Source organism: Stenella coeruleoalba (assembly GCF_951394435.1).
Source record: "Stenella coeruleoalba genome assembly, chromosome: 11".
In the NCBI taxonomy this organism is placed as follows: Eukaryota; Metazoa; Chordata; class Mammalia; order Artiodactyla; family Delphinidae; genus Stenella; species Stenella coeruleoalba.
This window is the reverse complement of record NC_137157.1, coordinates 52,292,649-52,309,686: the sequence shown is the minus strand read 5'-3', so window position 1 is coordinate 52,309,686 and position 17,038 is coordinate 52,292,649. Positions and strand designations below refer to the sequence as shown.

The 17,038-nt window shown below is 38.0% G+C and overlaps 1 protein-coding gene across 5 annotated transcripts in view; it reads left to right on the top strand.

Annotated features, from left to right (window-relative positions):
• SRGAP1 (SLIT-ROBO Rho GTPase activating protein 1) overlaps positions 1-17,038 on the top strand; it is a 280,541-nt gene that overhangs the window by 189,607 nt on the left and 73,896 nt on the right. For all 5 annotated transcript variants that reach the window (XM_079936333.1, XM_079936332.1, XM_079936331.1 and 2 more), the window contains 2 exons: positions 9,785-10,006; positions 11,988-12,089. In XM_079936333.1, the coding sequence (XP_079792459.1) occupies positions 9,785-10,006; positions 11,988-12,089 (324 nt within the window). The remainder of the gene's footprint in view (positions 1-9,784; positions 10,007-11,987; positions 12,090-17,038) is intronic.

The window sequence follows — 17,038 nt, the reverse complement described above, 5'->3', positions numbered from 1 at the left end:
AAAAAAAAAAAACTAGTCTTATTATAGAAGCACTACATTTACATTGTAGAAATCTAGAAAATACTACAAACGAAAATAAAATGATCACATTCTTACCACCTGAGATCGTCACTGTTAAAATGTAGACTTTTTCTGTGTCCACACACACATTTTTAGACCAGAGAGTATGAAATCACATTTTACATATAGCTTTTCAACTCCCTTTTTTCAGTCATTCATCTCCCATCCTTCCATTTCAGAAAAATTTTGTCTCGTCTAATAACCGCCACATTCCCATTTGTGAATCCCCCCTCCCCAAAATGTTTCTCAGCTGGTATGTCTAGACTAGATCCAATTTAGATCACATGTTGGATCTGTGTGATGTGTCCCTTTAGTCTTTTTTTATCCAGCCAAGTCCCTTGTTAAAGAGACAGTTGTTGAGGAGACAGGAGTTCCTGAGAAAATCTCAGCTTCTCAATTTGTCTGATAATTTGTTGTGTTTTTATTTAGCCCATTTCTCCATCCCTTATATTTCCTACAAAGCAAACACCACATAAAGGCTTTATGGATTCAAGTTAAGCACTTTGCAATGGAATACACCATGGGTGGTATTGCTGTGTCTTATGTAGGTATGTAACAACGTATGTTTGGCCCACTGATAGTGTTACTGAAATTGATCACTAGCGTATGGTGATATAGCTCTGATTCCTTCATCATATATAGTTAAGGTTTTTCCCTTGCAACAAACTATGGATATTCTAAAACCTCTTGAATTTGGATTTTATTAAATTGAAAATCTACTAATTTGGAACTCAGCAACATCTGGGTGATAATTTACTTTTGGTCAGCAAAATGCCTTCTTAGAGTACAAATTAATAATGTAAATTAAACAGGAATGATAATTTAAGAAAATATTTTCAGGCACTTCAGAGTATAAATTTACATATATATCACTGACACCCTATTTAATGGAATCCTCTTTTGTTAACGACTACAGGTCTAAAAACTAATACTGCAACAATTTGATAGATTAGTTCAAGTCTTTCCTATAGATTTGGAGGTGATCTAATGTTTTTTATAATTTAATAATTCCAATTTTATCTGTTTTAGATAAACTTCACCTTTACCTATCAATGTTAGTTTGGATACTCCAGATACTGAGTTATCTTTAGGGAGAATGGAGGGGATTGCAATTGGCGGGGTTAGAGGACTTATGAAATACCTGTAATATTTTATTTATTTAAAAGTATGCAGTTGTCCCTCGTATCCACAGGTAATTGGTTCCAGGAGCATCCTTCAAAATCCAAGGATGCTTAAGTCCTTTAAAGTCAGTCGGTCCTTCATATTCATGGATGTGGAACCTGTGGATATGGAGGGCCGACTGTATATATTTTGCACCTATCTGTAAGTTTGGCATGTTTTACATTTAGAAACGGAAAAAGCAGGGAGTTATAAAAAATGCTTAAAACCATGCCTTAAATATTTTAATCTAAAGTATACCAATGTACTTGAACTTGCTAATCTTTAAATTATTATTTATCTTTTTGTACAGAATTTTGAATAGTCAGTCTTCCTATGTACAACCACACCCACTGTGTATTATCTATGATTTCTACTTTAAAATTTTTTTTAACACACAAGAAAAAATATTTTGGATCTATACAGTGTTTTCACAGTCTTGCACAGTTGGCAATTGTGCCTAATTTGATAACAATTTTGTTTACTCTTAAATCTTCCAACAGCTCCTTTCTCAATTATTTTATCAGTTTAATATTTAATTAAATTATAATAAATATAAATGGCACAGATATTATACAATCAGCTCTTTTTTATATATAAATTTATTTTATTTATTTTTGGTTGTGTTGGGTCTTCGTTGCTATGGGTGGACTTTCTCTAGTTGCGGTGAGCAGGGGCTACCCTTTGTTGCAGTGTGCGGGCTTCTCATTGCGGAGGCTTCTCGTTGCAGAGCACAGGCTCTAGGCACATGGGTTTCAGTAGTTGTGGCACGTGGGCTCAGTAGTTGTGGCTCGCGGGCTCTACAGCGCAGGCTCAGTAGTTGTGGTGCATGGGCTTATTTGCTCCACGGCATGTGGGATCTTCCCAGACCAGGTCTCAAACCTGTGTCTCCTGCATTGGCAGGCGGATCCTTAACCACTGAGCCACCAGGCAAGTCCCTGTACAATCAACTCTTGAAGGCATACAGACTAATTGTTTGAGCAGAAATGTACAGGAGTATTAGAGAGGGCCTATTAACTGTGTATATTCACAGTGGCATTGGTCACTATGCTTTAGAGCAGGAGTTGACAAACTTCCTCTGTAAAAGGCCAGGTAGTAAATATTCTAGGCTTTGTGAGCCTTATAGTGCAGGAGTAGCCATAGTAAGTAAGCAAATGGATATGGTTATGTGGCAGTCAAACTTCGTTTATCATATCAGGCCATGGGTTGGATTTTGTTCACAGGCTGCATAGTTGGCCAACCTCTGCTTTATAAAATGAACTGAGTATTAGTTAATCCAGAGTGTCACTTAAGCAGAAGATTGTTGAGATGGCTTTTCCTCTGTCTCTGAAGAAAGTTTTAAGTAAATTTTAGTTTGTAGAGTAACAGTCTCTTACTTTGGAATCAGGTGGGAAGTGAACAAAGTTAATTTCACAGTGAGGTTTTTATTATGTCATTCTAAAAAATTAATATGAATTGCAAGTATTGGCCAAAGGAAATTTAATTGGTTTGGGAGAATAAAGGCATAATTATAGGGTAAAATAGATTGTAGTTTTGTAAATAATAGATTTTGTATCTGTTATCATTAAATATTCCCAACATTAAGTGCAGAAGAGACTATAACTATTATTCTGTAAAAATTAGGATGTATTACAACAAGAAGAAAAATCATACAGGCAACAAATATATTTGTGATTGAATGCTCAAATTTTCAAGTGATTATGATTTGCTAAGAAAAAAGAGTTGAGGAGAGTACAAGTCTTAATGCTAGGAATCTCTGATCTATAATCATATTCACTAGTCTGTATATCTGAAATTCTTAAACCAACTGGTTTTAAGATTGCAGAACTGGTGATATAACCTCTTTCAGTCCAGTTCCACACCTACTCACCCTCAAAAGGTAGTCAGAGAAACAAAATCCTCAACAGTAAGATTCTATTAGTGCTTTGTCCCTGAGCACCTGCCCCATAATAATAAAGTATCTGTCATCCTTACAGTACAGTTTCACAGTCTCCAATTACTCCCTGTAAACGTTTGCAGGTCACTTTGAAGCTTGAAGGATAAATCTTTGTTACTGTTATGGAATATTGCCATAGAAAATCCCCTATTCCAGCTAATTTTCTTGGTAGAGATTTCTGTCATGTGTTTTATTAGCCATTTCTACAGAATAAGATTGAAGTTAGGTTACATTGTATACCGCATGCCATGTTTATTTTATCACTTCTAAATAATCAGCTATCCTTTTGTCTCTAGGGACATATTTTTATTTGAAAAGCATTTTATTCAGAGTTCAGATTTTTCTTAATTAGTTTGACTTTTCCCCCACTACATAATAGTATTAAAATTTATCCACAAAAACCTGCCGAATTTTAATATTGTAGTCTCCATTAGGCCTGAACTCTTATCAGGAAGATTATAAAGAGGTGATGTTAGATGGGTTAGGACAGTGTAGTTATCATGTAAACTGATGTATGCGTGTTTTTATCCCTGCATGGAAGAAAGGGTATTTAAAAACTGAAATGAGTTGGTTGACCAAAGTGGATGGCTTTAAACATTCCTTCCAATGGAGATGCTGTGGGCCTTTGTTAAAGAAACTGCATCCACCTGCCGTATAGGCTGCACTTTCTCAGGCTCCAGTGCTTGCTTTTCCATCTTGGCTGTACCTTTGAATGTTGTGAAAGTTGCCTAAGGCGTGATCCTTTGTGTTTCTTTTTCTCTTGGTCCCTTGCCTTAAATACTCTCTGATGGTTCCTAGATTTTTTTTCACCAGCCTTAATCATATTCCTGGGCTTCAGATTTGCATATCCACTGCCTCCTGGACATCTCTAACCAGATGTCTGTAGACACCTTGAACATTTGCCCCTACTGTCATCATCATCCTTCACACATGTAACAACTTTTTCTTATCCATTGTTTACATCTCAGAAAATGGTACCACTTTCCACCCAGTGGCCCAAGCCAAAAACCCAGTTCTCTCATTCCCCACGTATAAACGCATCAGCATATCTTACCATCTCTACGTCCAAAATATCCCAAACCTTGGTATTTCTCACTACTTGCACTCTCAGTCTCTGAGACAAAGCCTCTTCATCTCTTGCCTGCACTTAGGAAGCAACAGCTTCCTAAGATGTCCAACTGAGCACTAAGACCTTCCAATCAATAATTCATTCTCTTCCCAAGCAACCAAAGTATTAAAAAAGATAAATCAGACCTGTAATCCCTATTTAAAACTCTCCATTAGAATAAAATCCAAACTATTCACTAAGACGCTATGTGAACTGGCACCCACCTGCCACTCAGTGTCATCTCCTGCAACTTTCCCCTTAGTCACCATGCTTCAGGTACACAGGCCTTTCTCTTACCCAGACCCACTAAGCTTTTTCTTGCCTGGGGCCTTTCTCGTTTTTGTCTAGAGCACTCTTTCTTCCAGAGCTTTACAATACTCCTCCTTTACATTCATGTGACACCCGGCTGTCCTATATAAAAGAGCAATGCCCTTCCCCCACCACTCCGTGTACCTCTGACTCTTTTCTCCATAGCATGTATCACCTGACCTGTATTAATTGAGGCTTGGTTTATTGTTCTCTCTCCTCTCTTGTGATTTGATTCAGGGTAGTTACAGAGATTTGGCCTGGGAAAAAAATGAGTCCAGTAGCAGCTCCTCTGAAGGAAATAATTGCCCCTGTGGGTGGGAGCTGTATTAGGCAACAAAAGATTATTCAGCCTACTCATTGGCTCAGGCTATGCAACCTCTGTTCTCCTTCTCCTGTTTCCTACTTTGTATCCATTGGTATCACACCGATGTACCATTTTGACCTTTTCCATGCTACAGAGAAACTCAAAACAAGTTTGGCTAAATGCTCAGCTGCAGTTAAAGTAGCAGCAAAAATTAAATTGTCAGCTAGGGACCATCAGGAGCCCAGAGGTGAAAGCAGGTGTGTAAAAGTTGCCTGTAATTTAGACATACAGTTCAGTTCCACAAGATGCCTCTGTCTCACAAAATGTGTTTGCGGTATCTTGCCTGAGGTACTGAATAGCTAGAGAAGAAATTAGTGAAGGACAAAGATACTTACACAGGAGAAATCAACTTTCTTCTTGACATCTACTGTAAAAGCTCTGAGAGTGTCTATTTCTGGGCTTTGAAAGCTACCCATGGTCATGTGAAAGCTGTATTTTGCAGTTCAGTTTGCTTGGGTTGCACTATTTTTCAGAAAGACCGAAAAGAAGGGGCAGACTGAGTCTTTACACAATATCCATGGTTCGGGAATGGCCAAAGCCAAACTTATTAAAAGCCAGGGATAGGACCCACAAGAAAAGATCATGGAAGCTTCTCAGACAGAGGCAGGAGTGATGACGTTAAGACTGAATACTTCAGGATTTCTTCCCTCTCCATTCTCATGACAACCACTTAATTCTGGAGTGACATACAGGCTTGGGGCTGCCCTCCAGCCACTTCCTGGGCTGCCCTGCAAATGACATTGGCTGTTACTGTTCTGGAAGCATGTATGTAGGACTTATTTTCCATTATGGTAATCCCATCTAGGCCCAAACTTCTACCCCACTAGGGCTTCTCATGTCATGGAGTTTATTTCAAAAAAAAAAAAAAGTTGTCTCCCGGAACAGCTATGATCCAGTTATACCTGACATCCTGACATTATACCCACCAAGTATACTTGAACCAATCTCTCAGCCTTTGGGACAAGAAAAAGTATTTGTCACTGGCCTCAGTACCTAGATTTCATCTTCATTTTTTTTATACTATTTGTAACACTTTTGCCTAAGGAAATTAGCCTTACTGTGGTGCTACAGACTAATGCCTAGTGGAATCTATCTTGGCAGCTCTTAGGATATTAAAAAAAAAATACAGCCTTCGACTTCTAACAGTCTTTCCTTCCCCAGCTTTAATCCATAATTTAATATAGCCATTCAGAGTTTTTCATCCATCAGAACAACACTATTTTGTTTTCATGAAATATTTTATTGGTTTCTTATGTATTTTCATCATTAAATGCACTTGGGCACTTGGGTTATAATTCAGCTCTTTGTGTAGAAGCTGGCTCTCCGTGTTGTCATTAATAATTCATAAGCTCCGTAGAATTACTTTAGGCCTTTTAACCAAGTATCTTGAATCCTAACATATCCAGTGTCATTTTAGCTTCCAGTTTAGAAAAAAAAAAATGGCTGTGACAGGTCTTGCTGTCTCAGGAGACCTTGAAAAAGAATTTTATTGCTGTTTCTTGTTTCTTTTAAAATTCTGGATGGTTAAAAAGCCTACAGTGTAGAAAAAGCTGCATATCACAAGTAACAAAATCATGCCAGTTCCATGACCTCACAGACTGGAAAGTATTGGTAGAGGTCAGAGAAGGAAATTTTCCATCAAAGCTCATCACAGAAACCTACTAAGTTCTCAAAGCCCAGAAGACACCCAGGGGAGGCCCCTGGGTTGATTATGAAGCCACATGCATGCTTCTCCCCAAATTATTAGGAAACAACAGTGAAATAAGGGGTGTCTTACTGGGACCAGACTCACCAACTTTGTGTGGCTGAGCTGCGTGTGGAAACATGCACTGGTACTTTTGAAATCTTGACATTTATTCCCCAAAGAAGCCACACTTAGAAATTTGAGGAGTGAACTAAGTCTGGAAGTAATGAAAATTTGGTGTGTATTTTTCAGAGCTGTAATTCAAGTGGATAGTTGGGGTTGAATTTCTTTCTTTTTCTTCCTCTTTTTCCTTCATTCTTCTTCTCTTTTTTCCTTTCTCTTTTAAGTTGAAAAGAGACTTGGTTTTTGTTGGGGGGAAGAAAAGGCTTTTCTCTGGGTTGTTTCCTCTCAATATCAATTTTCTATTAAGTCCCATTGGGATCAGTACTCATAAAGTAAAGGAGCTTGTGTGATCTGCTTCATTATAATCAAGTTGAATCTGCCTTCTTTCAGAATAGTAGGGTGTTTTGAAGCACTGGTACATCTCAAAGAAATGAGGCCATTTCCTTCACAAATTTATGTTTTCATACGATGAGGTGTTACTGAAAGAATAATTTTTCAGTCCCTCTGAGGTGTATAAAGCTGCTACACAGAACCATTATGGATTTTGAGGAGTAAGAGGAATAAAAGAGGACTTTGCTCATCTGAGGCTAGAATTTTTTAATTAACTGAAAATCAGTCTCTGTATTTGAGTGCAGCTGATTCCGCTGGAAATGTATTAACGCGGAGACTGATTGCTGCATCTCGCAACTATGTTTTGCTTATATTTGTAATTGTGATGTGGCAGCTACTGTCTGCTTTTTTAAATCAAGTAATCTTTAATCAAGTCGGTTCTCTGGCCTGTTTGGAGAAATGGCACCCCTAAAGGACAGGGTTCAAGACCCTTTTACCTGATTGTTTCAGTGCAGTGCTTCTCAAACTTTAGCGTGTATATGAATCAACGTGCGTATTTCTTTTTTAACTTCAGATTCTAATTCAGTGGGTCAGCGGTGGGTCCCAGGAGTCTGCATTTGCTGCTGGTCCACAGACCACACTTTGAAAACCAAGATTTTATAATATGTTTATGTAAAAATCCCAAATTTAAGCATTATGAAATTGGAGGGTGAGGGTGGAATTAAATGTGTTAGCATTTCTAAGGACAGGTCAGTGATTAAATCTGTACCTTCATAAAACATAAGACAAGTCGTGTCCTTTGCACCCTTCTACTACTCTTTTAGTAGCAAACTGACGAACAACTTATACTTGAATTCCTTGAGAATGGAGATTATATTTTACTGTGTTCCAGTTTTCATATTCCTGGAGCCTAGCAAATGCCCAGGCATCTGTAGATGGCCAATTAGTGAGCTGAGTTGAATTGAATCAAATTGAATTGATTGAACTTCATTAGAACAATATAGGGATGACCTGATTTTGTACTTTAAAACCACTTGTTTTCTCTTTAAGAGATTTATATTGCTTTTATGTACAAATTTAAAATTCTGTCAGTAATTTATAACTGACTAGTATCCAGAGTTACATTGTTTAAAATTATATTCCCTTAAAATGCAATATGAATAAATAAATACAAATTAAAGATAGTGAAGATCAAAGCCCAAAGCCCTTGTATTCCTAGGAATACTAAACAAAATTCTGTCTCTGATAGAAGGACTTTAGCCAGTCATTTCTTACTGAAAAATTTTATTCTAGAGATAAGACAGAAGGCATGACTGGGCTACTTTGGCAGAGTCAAACCTGTTTTTCCCATTTCAGAAAGAGTACAGATTATTGTTGTCTTCAGTAAATTATACAAACATCAAAATACTACAGTTAGTATGTTTGCATCCCAGAAGGATTTCAGTAGATCACTGTATCAATCTCAGTATGCATGAACAAACTTGAAAGCTATTTTTTCATTATTTCTTTTCTGTATTTGATTTTGCTTCTTTTATTTTTTAATAGCTTTATTGAGATATTATTCACATACCATACATTTAACCCATTAAAAATCCACAGTTGGCTTTTATTATATCCACAGTGTTATGTATATGTTGCCACAATCAATTTTAGAACATTTTCATTACTCCGAAAAGTCCTGCACCCCTTAGCCATCACTTCCTAATTCCTTCATCCCGCAGCCCTAGGTAACCACTAATCTACCTTCTCTCTCTATAAATTTGCCTATTCTGGATATTCATATCAATGGAGTCATACAATGTGTGGCTGACCCATGTTGTAGCATGTATCAGTACTTCATTCCTTTTTATGGCTGAAAATGTTTTGTTTATTCATTTATTGATGGACACTTAGTTTCCACTTTTCAGCTATTAATAATACTGCCAGAAACATTCATGTACAAGTTTTATCTCTTTTTTATATATTCCTAGGAATGGAATTGCCAAGTCATATGTTTTATCTCTTTTTTTATATATTCCTAGGAATGGAATTGCCAAGTCATATGTTTTATCTCTTTTTTTATATATTCCTAGGAATGGAATTGCCAAGTCATATGTTTAACCTTTGAAAAACTGCCAGGCTCTTTTCCAAAGTGACTGCAACATTTTACATTCCCATCTGCAGTGTATGAGGGTTCCAGTTTCTCCACATCCTCCCCAATCCTTGTTATTTCCTGTCTTTTTTATTTTAACCATCCTAGTGGTATCACATGTGGTTTTGATTTGCATTTCCCTGATGGCAAATGATGTTGAGCATCTTTTCATATGCTTTCGACAATTTGTATATGTATTTTTTAAGAAATACCTAGCAGATCCATTGCCCATTTTTTTAATTGGGCTATATGTCTATTTATTATTGAGTTGTCAGAGTTCTTTATATATTCTAGATACAAATTCCTTATCAGATAACATGATTTGCAAAATATTTTTCCCGTGATGTAGGTTATCTTTTTACTTGATAGTGCCCTTTGAAGCACAAAAGTCTTCAAATTCGATGAAACCCAATTTATTTTTTCTTTTGTTGCTGTGCTTTGGATACTATATCCAAAAAACCAATGCCTAATGCAAGGTAATGAAGGTTTGCTCCTAAGAATTTTATGGTTCTAGCTGTCACATTTAAGTTGTGGTCCATTTTGAGTTAATTTTTATATGTGGTGTTCTCTTACTTTTTAAGTGCTGTGATCTTGGCTACCATGCAAGTCTAAACAGAGCCCTGAGAACATATCTCTCTGCGGAGTATAACCTTGAAACCTCCAGACACGAAGGCTTAGACATTATTGAGAATGCAGTTGACAATTTGGAGCCCAGGAGTGATAAGCAGAGATTCATGGAGATGTACCCTGCTGCGTTCTGTCCACCAATGAAGTTTGAGTTTCAGTCTCACATGGGTGATGAGGTCAGTAATTGATTATCTTAAAACTAACGAATTGTCTCTTAACTTACATTACTCTTCCCCTGCTGTACCCAGCAGTTGTAAAAATTCCCAGTTGTCTTCTCTTGGCTGCCTTTGCATGGGATCCTACTACAATACTCTCAACAATCAACCACTACCACCTTTTAAAGCAATGATCAAACACTCTAATGCCTCCAGAGGCCAAAGAAATAGAGGTGCAAACTCACCTGGGTGTAAGCGCTAAACTGTTGCAGGATAGTTAAAGAATTCTTTCTCCACCACAAGACATTCAGATTTAAGTTCAAAACAAAGCGTTTTGTTGGCCCAATAGAATCTGTCTGAAGACTTCTTATAATCCTGATTTAAAGATCTCTGTAAAGAAAAATAATTATAAATGGCAGGAAAATGGAAGACAGGAAAAAAGACACAAACCATTTTTTTAAGACTCAAGTTATCTCCAAACCGGTAAAACGAGCATTAGAAAGGATGTATTATATCTTAGGTTCTTTATATGAGGTTAGCTTTCTATCCTATTTTATGCAAGGGAAAAACTCCATTTAAACCATTTATGAGTTACAGAGGTATATTTATTGTCTGTGAACAGGGGGAAACAAGAAGAACCAATAATGGAGCATGCTCTATAGCACTTGGTGTCCCAGCTGTGCAAAACAGTACTCATAGATTAAAAACTCAATTTTCGCTTATTGTGGTGACAGTATGTTTTTAAAAATAGACGTACTTATAATTTCCATGGCAGATATCTTCTTTAATGTCATATTTTCTCTGAAACACCTAATGTTAAGACTTATAAGATGTATATGTGTGTACCTGATATATTTCTAACCTAATTTTATTTTTGCTTGATTTGATAGAGTGAATTACTTGATTAAAAATGGTAAGCAGTCTTTATGCCAATAGCACACGAATTTGACAGGCGAGTGGCTTATCCCACCCAGAGTTATGTTTCTAAAACCACATGGTTTTAATCTTTCAGTTATGGATGAATGTGTTAAACACAGAATGATAAAATGTCACAAACAAGTGATTTCAGTTGGGTTAAAAGTTGTTACTTTTTTTTAACTATTATTATTTTAATATAGTAAGTCTCTTGCCCTTTTTTATGCCCAGTTCTGCCAGGAAGCAATAATCTCTACGACGTCTTGGAGACTCCATAAAAGGAAACTCTCATTTGCTGAGACCATTTCTGTGATGAGAAAGACGAAAAGAAATTGTTCATCTCTAGTCTGATTTTAATATAGTTAAAAGGCTCTTAATTTTGACCTTATCCATAATTGAGATCATGGCCAAGATATCTTTCTACCAAAGCCTAAGACAAGTGGCTTCCTCAGTTTCGCGGTGAATCACATGATTTGGCTGAAAATTGGCAAGACAAGCCATGGTTGAAGATACAGAAAACAGTTATTCACTTTTTCTGAGTTTTCACTGTGTGCCAGGCAGTGTTCTAAGTGCTTTATGTACATCATCCCATTTCATCCCCACCACAGCCCTATGGCATAGGTACTCTTACTATCCCCATTTTACAGATAAGGAAACTGAGGTTTAGTAACTTACTGTAGTCACCCAGCTGACTGTAACCAGCAGGCTCTGCTGCCTGCCCTGCTTTGGCCTGCATGACCGTACACGTGGATCATCCGTCACACTCTGCGCAATAACTTATTCCACAGGTAGACGGCAGCATCAGAGCTCCATCTCCAGCAACCGCCACCTTCTTACAGGGATGCTTCCTACTGCTGCGTTTTCCCCAGTCATATCCAGGCCAAGCAGCTGCATTCTGCTCTTGCCACTTACATAACAAGTTCATATTTAAGACTGAAGTTTTGAGGTGGCTGTTAAAAGTAAAATATGGAATTGGAATCTTGAGGGGATCTGCCTGATTCTTGCAGCCTTTAAATGGGAGAACTGTGCACCTGGAGGCTGGCTGGACGGCTCCCTGTTGTAACTGTGGTTTCTGATTCCCCATCAGGTGTGTCAGGTCAGCGCGCAGCAGCCGGTCCAGGCAGAGCTTATGCTCAGGTACCAGCAGCTGCAGTCCCGACTGGCCACGCTCAAGATTGAGAACGAGGAGGTGAGCATGCTTTCTGCCCTCACAAGTAAAATGAATTCTAATGTAAACTGGAAGACAGTTTCACACGACCTAAGGGAATTTAACATTGTAACTGCCATCTCTTCATCCTGCATTTTCAGCTAGATCATAGTTCCTGAAGTACTCCTTGTAGAAGATAAATGCAAAGGTTCTGTATTCTACCATAAATGAATACTTTACCAGGGATTCACTGCATACACATGTAAACACACCTTTTATTCTTAAATTCTTAAATACTGAAAGTAGTTCCCAATAGATGATCAAATTCAACATATGTGTTCAAGAATCTACATGAACGTGTGGAAAGAGATGTCTGACATGTTCATTTAATCCTAACTTTTGAAATTAGTCCGTTTTTATGCTTTTTGGTAGTTTCTAGGTTTTTGGTACTGAATATGGCATTAGTGATACAATTATGAGTACAAAAATCATAGTACTTGAATGGGAATATGAAACTGTTTATTTGCTGACATTACTGGATTTAAATGGATAGAACATAAAATGTGAATTATAAATATATGTTGAGCCAGAAAGCAGTCGTACAATTCAGCTGCCTGTTTCTGAAATTGATTTATTGGGTCCGTGTTCTACTTAAATAAAAATAGGAACCACAAATGTTTCTTGTGTTAGTCAAGGCACTCAAATGTAATTTACAGGAACCCAAATCACACTTAGTCAAGTCACAAAGTTTACGTATTGGTCAATGTTTGCAGTAGCCTCAGTGGTGATTGGATCTGTGTCCAGATGATAGTTATCAGGAATCTCTTTTCATCACTTTGAAGTGGTATCTTCATGTGTGTTGGTAGGAAGCCTCTCCCCATGTCCTGTATCGGGAGATCCAGGACTACATGGTCCCTACAGTTTACCATCTCACCTCATCCCAACATCCTTATCTCTGAAATAAGGTCTTTCATTGGCCTGACTTAAGTCATGCATACTTTTGGACCAACTATTACAGCCAGGAAATGGGATTTTTTCATTGGCCAGCTTAGATCCTGTGCCCATTCATAGAACCGTTTGACAGCCCCAGCAGAAATACGTATTTCTAGAGACAAACAATTTCCAAAAGAAGAAGTGTGGGACAGAAAGGAAAAAAACAACAATCTGCCCTTGATAAAATAAATGGTCAAAATTCACTTTAGTACCCTCTTTTATTCTGATTCCACTGAGATGTTTTGAATTATGTGAATGAGTGTTTGTTTCTGTTAAGAAAGAGTGTCATGTTTCTAGACCAGTAGAGTTTGGTGAAAACCCATTGCAGCCTTTCTGGTTTCTGGTCTTTCTGGAAGAACCAAACCACCCCTTATTCAAACATGTATATATAAGATGCAACCAATGTGATTAAGATTTCAGTCTCTGGGTAAAGTCCCCCTAATGAAACTTCCCGAAGGAAGGCTGTTGCTCTCTGAGGTGTCGTTAGAGCTCAGGGCTCTGGCAAGGCATCACAAAATACTCACTTAACGCAGTTTACTGGATCCTATTAGACCTAGGGTTTGTATGCCTAGTGACTTCCAGGTTTTTTTTCATGCATAGGCTCTTGTGGTTTTATTTAGAAACAGTCTCTAAACTCTAGGAAAATAGTGTATGATACACAAGGTCGAGACTGGCGGCCCACAGACCTGTTTGGTTTGGCTCCACACAATTTGGGCCTGTTAAAAACAGGAGAGTGTGGGAACTCTAGCCCCTGTGTTGCTTCGTGAAGGGAAATGCTGGGGTACTCGAATTCCACTTTGCCATAGTCGTTCAGTCCTGATTTTCTTACATTGGACTAGTCCATTTATGTAACCTGTCTGGCCTCTGCAGCCCTTTGAGTTTGTGACCCTAGTCTTCCTCTTTGGGCATAATGTGGAGAAGCACAGTATCTTTATAACCTGATAGGGGCAGACAGTGCTTTCTGAGGGCGAATTTTTCAAAATTTACTGTAGAAACAAATGAATTGGATTGTCCTGATGTTTCTTCTGAGCATGACAAGTGGTTTATGATTCTGGGAGATGGAACAGATTCACTGTAGTAGAATGGGATTCCCAAGGAAAGTAAGATTTAAATTGGATTTGTCGCAACCAGTAGACTTCATAGGCATAGAAAGAGGGAAAGAGGTTTTAATATATTTTCAAGATTGGAGAACAGAGCAGTTTGGTTATCACCCAGGTTCTCCTTGGGGATGAGCTGAAGGTGAAGCTGAAATTGTGTGACGAGAGGCATTGAGAACAAACTTAAGGAGTTTTGATGCTGTGGGTCAGTCCATTTCAGTAAAATAAATATTTATTGAGCGACTTATACATTCCACATATTTTGCCAGGTGTGGAAAGTACAGAGATGAATAAGTTACAGTTAGCATGTGTCTAGTGGAGAAGTAGTCTGTAACAAGTCGTTTATACAATGTGAAAAATAAGAGACCTAACTTGGGAACAACATAGCAATCATTGCTGATTTGGAGCCCCTGTGTAGCACTTTTCTCCACCATGAATAAGGAATTTGCCTCTGATCTTCCACTGATAGGAGGACAGAAAATTGACACCTTGGTGTCAAAGCAAAATATACAAGTAAAGAAACACATGCATAATTTATGTAATTCTCTGCCTCTGCACAAACTTATGTGTATATGTGTGTGTGTGTGTGTGTGTGTGTACACACACATACTCATAAAGTTCAACATTTATTGGAAAGAATTTAATTAACTAAAAATAATTATGACTGCCCAGTGAAAAGATCAAAGTTGAGGGAAAATTTCATCCAAGCTTACAAAAGCATAGAGAGGGCAGCTAAATAGAACATGAACCTTTTCACAAAATCTTAGACAACTATAAATAATGGACACCCCTTGAAACTGTAGGAGGCCTTCTAAGAAGGGAGTTTCCATGCTAAGAGCCCACAGACCATGTCTGGCCGTGGACAAATTTTGTTTCCTCTACAGTGCTTGATTTTTTTAATTGTTATTGTCATTTAAAAATTGGAAGTTTTGGGGCTTCCCTGGTGGTGCAGTGGTTGAGAGTCTGCCTGCCGATGCAGGGGACACGGGTTCGTGCCCCGGTCCGGGAAGATCCCACGTGCCGCGGAGCGGCTGGGCCCGTGAGCCATGGCCGCTGAGCCTGCGCGTCCGGAGCCTGTGCTCTACAACGGGAGAGGCCACAACAGTGAGAGGCCTGCGTACCGCAAAAAAAAAAAAAAATTGGAAGTTTTGCATAAAAATGTGGATTTTCAGCTTCAAAAAAATTAGATCTTCTCATACTAGACCTGCATTTCTATAGGACAATAACTGGCTTGAGCTGAGGAGTACATACTCCCCTTAGACGCAGAGCATGTGCTTCCTATTTGCCATACGCCCCACTCAGCCCACTTGCCTATTTTCATTACTTGGCCCTGGAAGATAGTTGATTTTGCAGCACTTGCCTTAAAACAAAGAGAAGAGAGCAGTATGCATTTGTAAAATGGCCTGAGTATACTTGTAAATAGTAAAGGTTGGAAGTAAAGGCCTGAGAAGGGCTTGATAAAATTTGTGGTTGATGCAGATTCATAATGGATTGTGACATTTACTGTCACTTCACAGTAAATGAACTGTGAAGTTCAAATGTAAAAAACTTTACATTTGCCTGTTAAACCTTTTAAAATGAGCTTTCAGTTTCATTATGCTGTGGACTTGCATCAGTGATACCTTAGCCTTATGATTCCAACTTCCAGTCAGCCGGTCCACAAATATATATTATTAGGTTCGCTGTGTATTGTGCCCATAGAATTAGAGCAGGGACTGCTGCCCACACAACTCTATTCCCCAATTTTTTTTTTTTTTTTTTACTTAAAAGTATAACTTTTTATTAAAACTTTGAAGTGAAACCTTAATAAACATTATTTTTAAAGGCAACCTAAAACTTTGAAAAGCAACCTAAATCTAAATGATCATTTATACCTTTCTCACTATACACAGTTTCCAAAGTCCAACCTAATGTTACACAGCCATGTCCACTTTCTGAAAGTTTACCGTTCAAGTGAAATAGGGAGATTAAGAGGTACAGACTTCCAGTTACAAAATAAATGAGTCAAAGGGATGAAATGTACGGAATGAGGAATATAGTCAATAACTATGTGATATCTTTGTGATATGTGACAGATGGTAACTAGACTTAAGATGGTGATCATTTTGTAACGTGTAGAAGTTTCAAATCACTGTGTTGTATGCCAGGAACTAACTAACATGGTGCTATATGTCAATTATACTAAAAAAACAGACCAAATTTATAGAAAAAGAGAGGGGGGTGGGGGAGAGGGGGAGTTGGATGAAGGTCATCAAGAGGTACAAACTTCCAGTTATAAGATAAATTATCACTAGGGATGTAATGTGCAACATGGTTAATATAATTAACACTGCTGTGTGTTATGTGTAAAATTTGTTGAGAGTAAATCCTTTTTGCTCTTTTTATTTTGTATCGGTGAGATAATGGATGTTCACTAAACTAATTTTGGTCATCATTTCGTGATGTATGTTAAGTCCAATCAGTATGCTGTAGACTTTATTATTGCCCTGTCAATTATATCTCAATAAAACTTCAAGGGAAAAGAAAGAAAGAAGGAAGGAAAGGGAAAGGAAGGAAAAAATTTACTTTTAACCGTTGTTGTAGGGATTTCAGCTTAGGGGGTCATTGCTGTGGCTCCTTTCTTTCAAAGCTAGCCTCTGGAGTAATTCCCCATAGATCACATTTCCCTTTCCTTAGAGTTCCTCATTCCTCCCTTTGTTGCAGGAGAATGGGGTGCAAGAGGATGGTCATGTCCCAGGTTTCAGGTGAGTTCCTGGGACGGGCTGCCAAGTGAGGGTCCTTGGCTTCACACAGGAAAGCATTCAAAAGTGAGCCAAGGTAAAGTGAAAGAGTTTATTTAGAGAGATGCACATTCCATAGGCAGAATGCTGTTGTCTCAGAAGCAGCCCAGGATGATTAGTT